General features: G+C 35.8%; 1 protein-coding gene across 3 annotated transcripts; it reads left to right on the top strand.

The window, feature by feature from the left end:
• Nucleotides 1–1802: 1802 nt before the first annotated feature.
• On the top strand, nt 1803–11446 carry LOC117106849 (protein FAM92A-like). Of its 3 annotated transcripts, none has more exons than XM_033248324.1 (8): nt 1803–1908; nt 3627–3726; nt 3882–4185; nt 5513–5614; nt 5887–5892; nt 7045–7149; nt 7791–7904; nt 8620–11446. In XM_033248324.1, exons 2-8 carry the CDS (start codon nt 3695–3697, stop codon nt 8869–8871), a joined length of 915 nt encoding a protein of 304 aa, XP_033104215.1. In that variant the 5' UTR covers nt 1803–1908; nt 3627–3694; the 3' UTR covers nt 8872–11446. The 3 variants fall into 3 exon arrangements, with proteins under 3 accessions (XP_033104215.1, XP_033104213.1, XP_033104216.1); XM_033248322.1 differs by having other exon boundaries at nt 1809–1962; XM_033248325.1 differs by lacking the exon at nt 1803–1908 and adding an exon at nt 2167–2185.
• Nucleotides 11447–11869: the final 423 nt, after the last annotated feature.

Genomic DNA, 11869 nt, shown 5'->3' on the forward strand with positions numbered 1-11869 from the left:
TATATAGCCTTGATTGACATGATTGTCAGTATAAAAGTGACTTTTAAAATAGGGCCTAATGGAATTAACTCCACTCCTTAACCTTGACTCAATGCCTAGTCGGCAGACCCTGGCCGCTGGATCAAAAGTTCTCTACCCATCAGTGGGTTTATATTCTGTACTACGGATAAACCATTCCATACATCAAATCCTTTTGTATAGTATCTTTCAGTCGAGCTGTTGTTTCTAGGTTAAAATGAAGCAAAGAGTCATGCTGTGTGAAAGACAAGCTACAAATCGGTGACAAAAAAGTCCAAGGACGGATGTCATTACGATTTCAATACAGATCCCCCACAAAATGCGATTAGTCGCAACTGATTTCGTAGGTATTTTCGGTTAATTATGAACACAATAGATGGCTAACACAGCCGACTGGTTTCGGATCTTAAGTGGTTGCGAGAAAGCATCAGGGTACGATAAATACATGAGTACCCGTCTAGTAGGCCTATAGGCCTAATGTTAATACCAAATTAACAAATCTTACCGTATACCCTTTACACAAGGCAACCTTTAAGCCTATGTTGGGCCTAGCCTGTTTGGTATTAGGGACAAATGTACTACCTAAAAGAAAACTTCTAACACAGGAAAATTCAGAATGAACATGCACATAGGGCCGTAGGTCAAATCAGCTCGAATGCTGCTGAGATTGACTTATAGAATACGACAAAATACGCTTTCCAATTGTCATTAGACACTCATAGGTTTTTTAAACAGGAATCAGTTTAACATTCTTTTTTATACTGTACCGTATAATTTATTGATTTAGGCCTATAAATAATATATTCTATTTCTAACATTTTCGATTGATTCTTCATGTCTTTAATTGTCTTCATAATTACTTATAATAACCACTTTGCTGGTAAATGACTAGAGTTCGTCACTTGGTCCCACTTGGATTTAATACCAAAACAAACCGGTAAATCACAGTATCAACAAAGTGTTCTGTACCGAAGATGATAATGTCCTTGAAAATTAGCATACCTCACGTCTAAGGGAAGAATTGAAATAAACCTAAAATACAGAATTACGGTACCTGATCACAAGCTATTGCAGACAAGTTTTAAGTATTCATTTGGGTAAGGTATAGACAGAAATGCGGCTTTCAAATCTATTGGTGGCGGTATGAACATTATCTACGATAGAACTATAACAAATTGGAATGCTCTTTGGCTCATCATCATTATCATCATCATCATCATCATCATCATCATCATTATCATCATCATCATCATCATAATCATCATCATCATCATTAACCTTTTGATTTTCACTTCCACAACAAAAAGTGGATCACAGTACGGTGCACTAAATTTTTACCGGTTTATACAATCAACCATTGCATCGCATAGCGGGATGAAGCTCAGATTATCAACTTCCAATAAATTACATTTAACTTTAATTATTTGAATATTGTTTTTACTATGAACATTTTTTAAACAATCAACCAATGTTACGGTCTAAGACAGGAATTAAAGAACAGTATAAATTATTTATGCGTCAGTTAGGTGCAAAATATATTTTCTCATTCAATTTAATTTTAAAAAGCTTTTTAAGAATTAGTGTATCTGATTTTTAGAGTCTATGATAAGGATAAAAAGTGTAGACTCGACATAATTTTTTGATTCAGTAGTGCCCTATGACTCCTTCAATTTGGAATTGACGAGAGTTGCTGGTACCGGGTTACCGGGTAGCACAGACACGAAGGGACCCTTATATCTCTATGTCCTCAACTGAAAAGTCGATTTTTTTTATAGAGGGCGCACGTCATATCAACACATATCCAAAAAGAAAACAATAAACAACGGTTTCGAAAAAAAAAAAACAGAGTGGACGGTTTCTTGCCATTACAATCTAAATTACTGATTCATTGTAGGCTTAATTTTGTCTTTTTTTGTTATATAATTTTTTTCTCTAATAAGCCTCGTAAGTTTTAGTTTAAATTGGATTATTGTAACAGTATTATAAGTATTATAAGTGTGGAAATCATGTAGGCCTACTACTAGGCCTGGGTAGGCCCTACCTACGCTACCCTAGGCCTAGGTTAGATAGTACTTCACTAGGCCTATAGGCCTAGACTAGGCCTAACTTAGACCTTCGCTTACTGTTGTAATCCGACCAAGGCTTGGCCAGTCTTCGAAATAGAAATGTGAGTAGAGTGGAAGAGGCCTATTCTACCTAACTAGGCATAGGGCCTAGACTAGGTAGGCTAGGCTAGATTATGTGTAGTAGGAATAATTAGTAGGTAGGGCCAAATTTGAGCTGTTTTTGAGGTATTATCATCCATCACTTAAGTGTATCTTCAGTGTATCTTTAAATAAACAAGGTTTGTATTCACTTGTACGAATATGACGGTACCGCTATTTTGGTTGGAATATACAGTGTGTGGCAAAGACAAGCAAACCAGTTACTCCTCACAAATCGTGTTTCTGGAGATAAATGGCAAAACCATGTTGGAATATCAAAAGTTTTGAAATCCATTTTATTTAGGCTAAACTAACCATTATATATTTATGCATCCTACTATGTTATTATTTTCCTAATTTTTGACATTTTAAAAACAAGATTTTTAACAATTTAATGATGGTCTATGTTTAAGAAAGCACTGAAATCGTAAACTTTGAATGCATCACTGATTTGTCAAATATTGTTACTTAAACAGCTGTATGTTTAAACTCCTGTAACTCCAAAACAAAATGTTGGATTTAAATGATTCTTTATACCATCTTATAACTTTCATTTTACTGTTTAACCTTGTATTAAGAATTTGTAAGAAGTGACTGGTTTGGCTTGTCTTTGCCACATATGATTGGAAGTCTTTGTATCATTTAGCATGTATCCTATGTAAATTTTTAGTGGAAGTGGTTCTGTGCAGCGGAAATGGTTTGGTTTCTCAAGTTCGCAGTCAGTCTTTCAATCCTTTACCATGCATTTCCTTTCTGTCCTTGAGCAAGGCACTTTATCCGGAGTCTACCCAGCTGTATCAGTGGGTATCAGCAAATTGCTGGGAGTAATCTGCTGTGAATCAGCGTCCCAGGGGTGGATTGCTATAAAACGGTCTTAACTGGTAGTCTTAACTTCTTGAATAAAGCCGGCATTATCACTTAGACGGTCTTACTAAAGTCATTCCTAAGACCATTGCTATAAAACAGTCTTCCCTAAGACGGCTTTGAGTATTGAAATGCAAACAAGCACTCCCTGGTAACATAAGATTGGGGGCGACATCATGCGTGCTCGACGCACGCAAATGTATCGAAATGAACGTAAATAAACGTAGACGCTGAGAAGTGTGCGGAATATTCTTTTAAAAATTTAAAATTTAAGACGGCTAACGGGTTAGACTGCGGTTTAGCAATGGTCTATAATCACAGACCAGTAGTGATGTCACGATTAACCGTCTAAAGACTGCTAATAGCAATCCGCCCCAGGTGGAGTATTACACTCTTCATTCGCTTCACGCTACAGAAACTGGGGATTAAGCTCCAGTCCTTACGTTTACTATGTAATTTATCGTGTGTAAATCGTATAGTAGTTGAAGTCTTTCTATACCATAATAATTTAAATCTACATTCATTTTGTATACACTGTAGGCCTACAGAAATATAAACATAAGCCACACTGAGCCAAATATTCTACAACTGAAGGACCACTTTTCAAGATGACACAGAGGGGATCTGATATAAGAGCCAGGTAACCTATGTGCACTGTTTGTATTGTTGAATTTTTAATTGATTATGTGAAGCCCTTTGATCTTATAATAAAAAGAGCCAATGTAATTTAATTGTTTGTACAGTATATAGGTACTACATACAACATTGACATCCAACATTTTATTTAATTTGCAGAGAAAATCAGTCGAAATTTGCGCAGCAAAGGATCGTCAATGTCGAGAAACACTTTTCAGCCCTCTGTCAAAACATGTCAACATATGCCAGGAAGGTAGCCAAGTTGCGCGATGCTGGCGACGACATTTCCAAGACTTTGTTACAGTACGCGGAGAGTGAAATGCAGACTACGAAAGCTGGCATGACGGGGCTTGCAGAGCAGCTGTCTGCTGTGCAAGACTACCGCCATGCTCAGGTTGAGCGACTTGAGTACAAGGTGGTTCAACCGTTGAGTCTCTATGGAACAGCTTGCAAGCATGCAAAGGTATCTTTAAATATATTAGGCTTGTCCAGATTATCGAATTTTCTTTGACAGAAAAACTGTTGTTTGCCCATATATAGTCATGATGTGATGTTATGACCATATGACACATCATGACTATATATGGTCATGATGTGATGTCATCAGTTCATAAACCATATTTGGGCATTGTTTTATAGTGTGGACTGGGATTTAATATGATGGATTTTACTACTTTATGGTTTTAGGCTGTTTTCTTTTGAATCTAGTTTTAACACCTGCCAACTCTCATGCATAATGTGTGAGTCTCATGCATGGGCATCCATTTTTTACGTCTCATGCCTACGTTGTATTGTCTCATGCTTAATAAAAGATAAAATGTATAAGCCAATTTTACCCTAAAATAAAAAATGAAAAAAAATGAAGTGAATTCGTCATTAAAATGGGAATACAGGCCATATAAATTTCTTTTAAAGAAATTATACCAACAGACGACTGTAATCAGTAGCAGTTCTATCACTACAATTTAAACAAAAATAACAAAGAGGGCGCTCATTTTTGTGATTTTACATAGCAGGCGCTATATACAAATTTCATTTTTTTTTCGCGTATCAGACGCCAACAAAGTTGGCAGGTATAAGATTTTGTGACAGAAGACCTCCACTAGTCATTTGTTTCTTTGTGGTAAATGAGCCTTCTTAATTAAATCTAACTCTTTGCTGTACAGGGTGCAGAGGTTTAGCCAGAAAAACAAAATAGGCCGTCCAAAATATGCTTTTAATAGTTTAATGCAACATTTGATAGATTAAAAAATATAAAGAATTTGCTAAATTTAGACCAGGCACAACTGAGTAGGCCAAGTTGTCCAAGCCATCACAGTAAAAGTGACCGTCCTTAATAATTGTTGGCCGTCCAAGCCCTTGGCTTGGTGATCTACCCATCGCAAGCTAAGTTCATGGATACTATTGATAATACAATTAGTAAAAAATACATGCAAATATCTTGAATTTGTTGTAGATAGGTTATTAGCTTCTGGGAGACTTTTTGCTTGCTTGAGGGAGTGTGGGAGGCTGTCCTGATTTTCGGGAGACTCGCACCACTTGTGGGACACTTGGGGTCCACTACTATACACAGGCACATGGGACCAATGGAGGCATCTCTTCCAAAAGAATACACTACTTGCATTTCAACCCTCTAGCTGAAACACAACGAACAGTGATGAAATTGAACCAGGGGCACACAGGGACCTCCATGGTTCAACGCACTCACAGTGATTTCCAACCATCCATTACACCAACTGTGAGTTATGCTGCTCTGTTTTATTAATTAATTCTATTAAATCCATCCACAGGATGACTTGAAATCATCTTTTTCGGCAAGGGATAAAGAACTGAATGAACAGAAGAAACTGGAGAAAGTTCGGCAGAAGAAGCCGGGAGACAGGCAACAGATTGTATCCTTTTTTGCATATCTATATTTACTTGCTTACTACATTAATAATGCACCCATCATCTTTTACCTGTGGCTTAAATTTAAGTTATTAATTTTATTGTCAACTAGCCAAATTAGAATGTATTGCTAATCAAATAAAAATTTGACCCATGGAGTGGTTTTTTGCAGCCTTTGTATAGAGTGAATAATAATTGAACTATTGTATGTGTTAATAATCAATTTTTATTGATCTATCATGAATCTCTATTGTTTTCCTTTACTTTACTTTCACAGTCCCAGGTAAGTACTTTTTAATAATTATTGGGTTGGCCTATATTCTTTATGTATGTAAGTATGTAATTTGCAAGTGGGAATTCAGTAAGAAATAGTAATATGTTCTCAAAAAGGTATGTATCATTCAGGGGTTTAGCCAGAAAAACGAAATAGGCCGTCCAAATTGGAAGCCAGTGGGTGTGGCATTGAGCCGATGGGTGGGCCACGCCCATCATTAGAAATCCCCACCGATTATTGGTACGAAAAAAGCGTATATTCAATCAATAAATGTTGTTTTTATCAAACGTAAATATGATTTAGCTTTAGTTTAATGTAACATTTGATAGATTTGAAGGATATAAAGAAAGGCCCAATTAGGCTAGACCGAGCTGATTAAACCAAGCCGTCTTGGTAAAAATGGCTGTTCTTAATAATTGTATGTCGTCCAAAAGACGGCCGGACGGCTCGCTGGCTAAGTCTATGGTATCATTCCACATGGCATATACATATACTGTATTAAAGTTAATTTTTTGAAAGTTAACTATATATTGGGTAATGTATATTTTATATATTCATAACAATGATTAAGCCAAGCCGTCCAAGCCGTCACGGTAAAAGTGGCCGTTCTTAATAATTGTAGGCCCACCAAAAGACGGCCAGACGGTTCGCTGGCTAAGCCTATGGTTTCATTCCACATGGCAACATATACTGTATTAAAGTTAATTTTTTGAAAGTTAACTTTACATTGGGTAGTGTATATCTTGTATATTCATAACAATTGTTGAGAAAAATAGATGATAATTTAGTAATCAGAAATAATTGAAATATAAAAACTATGATAATTACATGTGTATTTATATTGTTCTGTCAAAAAGTAGAATGATAATCACATTGTTAATTCATTTTAGATGTATACTTGGTAGTCAGTGGAATTTGATACAAATTAGTGGTGGGTTTGAGGGAGAGGCATAAGTGGATGTGGGACCAGTTTGATTCAAAAGTGCCAATTCTTAGTTCTACGATTGACATCAAATTCAGGCCACAACAGTTGTGCTCTTTTCCATCTTCATAACCCTGGATTAGCCCTGAATTTCACAAGTTATCTACTCAAAGTAAAAAGTAAAAATGATATTTGAATGTTAATGAATGTTTTCATACTATAAATTTTATTTCTTTTAGGCTGAATCAAAACTCCAGAAGGCATCAGTAGATGCATCCAGATCTAACCGGGCTCTAGAAGAACAAATGGACACGTTTGAGAAAAAGAAAATGGAAGACATTAAGGTAGATTATAAATAAATAATGAAGAAATAATTAAGAATGAATTAATAAAAACAGTGTCTCTGTCATTTATTAATTAATAAATTGTGTAATTTCTTCATATAATCTAGATTCAACATGACAGTTCTCTCCCTCTCTCCTAATGCCGCTAAACCCTGCCCTTGGATATTTTTTCTATGGTTCCATAAAGTGACCACTATACTTAAACTTGTACATCTGTGGGAATACACATGCATTTTATTTTTAGACACTGTGCAATTGAGCACACTCGGTGGAGATGTGTGCATTATAAATCTTTATTATTATTATTATTATTATTTGTAGGAATACATGTGCGTTTGCTGGACTAGCACATGCTGCTGTCAGTTTAATTGACATGCTGGAAAGGTCCGTTGCAGGACGGATAAAGAAAAACTTGGGTTCCTTAAAATCGCTACACTATTGCTACAGAGTTTTCAGTGCAATCGTACTGCACGGCCGCCCCTGTGTAGCTGTCCCTGATTTGAATAATATGCATCACAAAAAGCTGTCGGTGAATCGGTAATGTCGTTTAGCGATTGTGTGGAAACCAAGCTTAACAATAAGCCAGTCACCTGCCGGATACTGGCCCTGTATTTGATAGGTTTTCTCTTGTTGTATTTCAGACTATATTAAGAGAGTTCTTGACAGTTGAGATGCTGTTCCATTCCAAGTGTTTAGAAGTGTACACAAACGCTTGGCAATGTATCAATTCTATAAGTGACGATGATGATCTGGAGGTAAGGATATGTAAACTATTAAGCCTCATAGTAAGGGTAGTCAGCCGACACAGTCCCACAATTCCCAGACATCACGGCGTGATGTGCGATGGATTGTTTTCAACGACAGACTCGGACTGTCACTGACGGCTGACGCAGTGCGAGCTAAGCTTTACACTGTACCACTGCTATTTAACATATTGGCTGCCTGTTTGCACAAACACCTTTTGTGATGATTTTACCTGTATATTGCTTGTTATTTCCCATTTTGTTGTTAAATTAAATTTAAAATGTATATGTATTTTATGCACTATAAGTAAGTACGGTTATTAACTTTTAAATTTATAAATGAAATTGTAAACAAGAGATACATATATATTTTTAATATACAGTACTTGGATGTATTTGTGTACTGTATGTGCTGTCAGAAGCCAGTCAACCATACTTTTTTGTTTTTAACTGGTGAAATAAATGATATGATATATGGTACCATAAAATATTGAAATCTTGATTGAGGTAAAGTCCATTAAAATTAAATAGATTTATAGTAGTAAAAACAGATTATATGACCTGCTAAAATTTCTTTTTTCTCTGACGTGATTTCTTTTCCCCCTTGGTTGCCTTTATATACTTTGAATTTCATTAAATTTTCCCTTTATTTAAATTCTGCACTTTTTGCTCATACTGTATTTTGAATGAAAATTAATTAAAATTTGTGTTGTTCTCCCTATTTAAGGAATTTAGGAACAGTTTACGACCGTTAGGGAGCAATGGAGGCGGTAGTCAGACCCGTCTTAACCTTTCCCACCAAGGCTCTAAGGCATCGCTAAATTCAACCGGTCAATCGAAAAACTCCACCATGGATAAAAAGCAAACGAGTAAGAATCAGAAAGACAAGACGACTGTTCAAGATTGGGATGATGATGACGATGATGATGATGAAGACGATTATGATGATGATGAGGAAGATGATGATGATGAGTATTAAATTACAAAATATGTGATTAGTTACTTTGTTGTGTAATTTGCTGTGAGAATTGTATTTATCAAAATGCTTAATGTAGAATCTGTGTGTACAGTGTATGTGTTAATTTAAAAAAAAAAATAATTGCAAATTGTACTTAAAGTAAATGTGTGTAAAAACAGAGGCTGTGAAAAATAAAATAATTATTAGTTATAAATATCTCAAATTGAGACTAAAACATATTTTAGAATAATATGGTAAGGGGATTATGAGTAATAGTAATGAGTTAGAAATAATGGGTTATAATATGTGATATAGATAAGTGATAGCAAGGAATTTGATGGGAGATGGTAAGAAAGCTCAGTAGGAGATGAGCAATATGCTGGTAGTTGGGAACTGGTTAAGAGGGTGAAGGTAGTGTTATGGTGAAAGTGGGTGTTGGTAATGTTATGGTATAACACAATTCTACTTTACATTGTATACTGTATTATGTATAATTTTCATTGAGGTCTGCACATCATGTGCTATATAATAGACACATTATTGGGCCAAAAAACTGTTATGTTGCCCAAGCAGTGCGATATTTGAAAATCAAAGGGTCGGTCACTCAAAAATTTTGTTTTAACATAGAAATAATTCTAGGTCTAACTCAAATTCAAAAGTGGCCTTTTCAAACTTCATACCAGTACAGTATTTTGAAATAAAAATGTTTTTTTTTTAATGTTGATCCTGGATTTTCAGAATTTGGGTTGGTCAGGCTTGGGCAGCGTAATTGTTTTGGTCTTGTCATTGAGCCATTAGTTATATAGGACAAAGGGCTTAGTTTTTGATAATACTGTACCTTGAGAAACAAAACCTTGATTTTTGCTTCCATGATTTCTTATAATCCTTGTATTTGATTGGCCAATAATTATATGATTAAAGATATTGTAGGGATAATCAGGACTTAGATACTTTAGATTAACTAAAAATGACAGGAATATTTCTCTGTAGCTTGGTTTCCATACAATTGCTACATGCTATCACCGACAGCTTTCGATGATGCTGATTGGTCGGTCGAATCAGGGAGCCTACCCGATTGCGTTGGGGACTGCAATGCAGTACAAAGATTGCACTGAAAACACTGTAGCGATTTTAAGGAAACCTAAGGCTTGTCACATGTTTAATGTTTTAGTATGATACTGTATTAATATTTTAGCAGTGGTGACTCCAGAAGTTTGCTGCAGAGGAGTCCAGCAACTCTGTTTGGAGGATCTGAACCAAGGAGGCTCCGTCTGGTTCCTAGAATAAAATCCTTGGTGGGGTTAATGTGGAAAAAATGTTATGGTGTAGGATAGCCCGAAATTGTGCTTTTAGACCACAACACTACAGATTGGCAACACAATAAGTTTGCGGTTTCATGTTTGACAGAAGAAATTGCCCTCCCCTGACCCCTTCTGGTGCCACCACTGCTTCTGAGTGTACTGCATACATCACCTTGTGAGTGTCTGATCAGTAGATTGGGTGTTTTACTATTTATTAAATTCGGGAATGATGCTAACCAATACAATTTCTGCAATCCACCTTGTGATGTTTTTAACTTTATATATCAAAATCCTATCGTATATATCTGGACTTGATGAAATTAAATTATAGATTTTTAGCTGCACTATTTATTACATATTTTAAACCAGCAAGAGTTGAATTTTAATGTACTATATTGTATTATCCAATTTAGACATCACCATGTTTTATAAAACCTTGAATTTAACAATACTTAATATGTGATTAATATTCTTAACATTCTATCGCCAGGCACACATACTGCGTTGTATGGCAGTTGGCCACCATTATTTTCTATGAGCGCTTGACGAAGAAACACTGTTTGCTGATTGTCTATGGCAGTTTGATTGAATTGCCATTAAAAAAAGCTATTCGCTGCAAGTGCTTTGTCCTGTTGCGTTCTCTATGGAGTCACTTTGGCTAAAAACATTGGCGCAGTGTGCCGGAATTTAGAAGTGTTACTGTTTGAATATAGTGTACAGTATATGTTGTATAATGTATATTTAAGGATTATAAGGCTATTTTCAAACTGTAGTTTACTATATTGATTGACTCAGTCTCAACAATACAATTGGGGGGCTACATTGTATTAATTGGCAAAAGTTCTGAGGGGATTCGGACTGGGAACAAATCAATATTTACTTAAAATGGCAAAATTAAAAAATATTGTCAACATAAAAAATGTTTAAAGTGGAATCCAGGATTTTCAATATAGGTGGGGTGGTGATAGTAGGGTCATCTGGATCTGCAATCATTTGGTTAGGTAACATACATACCTACTGCCTTTAACTAAAGTCATACAGTACATTCAAGTTTTACGTTACTTATTGCCGAATTTGTGTGACTAATGGACCTTTCTGCTAATCCCTACCCCCAAGGATGAGTTTCTAAGGTCACAAAAAATGAGTGTTAACATAAGTTAAGTTGCAGTAACGAACCAGTTATTACTTAATTTTGTTATATACATGTATTCGTTGATGGAATATGCTTTCATCTACTGTACATATTTATTGAAGTTTTAGAAAAAAATAAATATATGAAATGAGAATTGATAGAAATAATGTTGTATTGTATCGATCCATTCCAGTTCGAAGTAAATCTCTAGAGGTGTATCTCTGCATCTATGATGATGAACATAACTGTCAAATCTAGGGGGGTGTGAATAGAGTGGCTAGCCACTCCCCTTCTTTTACCATTAAAAAAAATATGGTCACTCATCTTGAGTGTGTGCTTCTCGCGTGTGCATATTATGTGTAGTAGGCTAAGAACGTCTAGGCATCTAATTCCAAAAAAATCTCAAATGGGAGGGGACACCCCTCCCCGCTTGGTGCTTCTTGCCTCCCATTATCCACTCCCCTATTGCTAAATCCTAGATCCACCACTGAATGTATTATTCTTTATTGTTATTGATGGAGCAGCTTAGCTCAGTCAGCAAATCTGGTGGTAGCCACCATGTGAGCGCCGAAACGTGGAGATCTCT

This window comes from Anneissia japonica, unplaced genomic scaffold (genome assembly GCF_011630105.1).
Source record: "Anneissia japonica isolate Jap-2015-1 unplaced genomic scaffold, ASM1163010v1 scaffold1165_len1893470_cov193, whole genome shotgun sequence".
NCBI lineage: Eukaryota > Metazoa > Echinodermata > Crinoidea > Comatulida > Comatulidae > Anneissia > Anneissia japonica.

What these genes read in the sequence shown, in the direction of transcription:
- LOC117106849 (XM_033248324.1), top strand. Translation starts at nt 3,695, where the DNA reads ATGACACAGAGGGGATCTGATATAAGAGCCAG. An exon ending in GGATCTGATATAAGAGCCAG is followed by an intron (nt 3,727 to 3,881) that starts GTAACCTATGTG and finishes TTTAATTTGCAG; the next exon opens with AGAAAATCAGTCGAAATTTG. An exon ending in AGAAAATGGAAGACATTAAG is followed by an intron (nt 7,150 to 7,790) that starts GTAGATTATAAA and finishes GTTGTATTTCAG; the next exon opens with ACTATATTAAGAGAGTTCTT.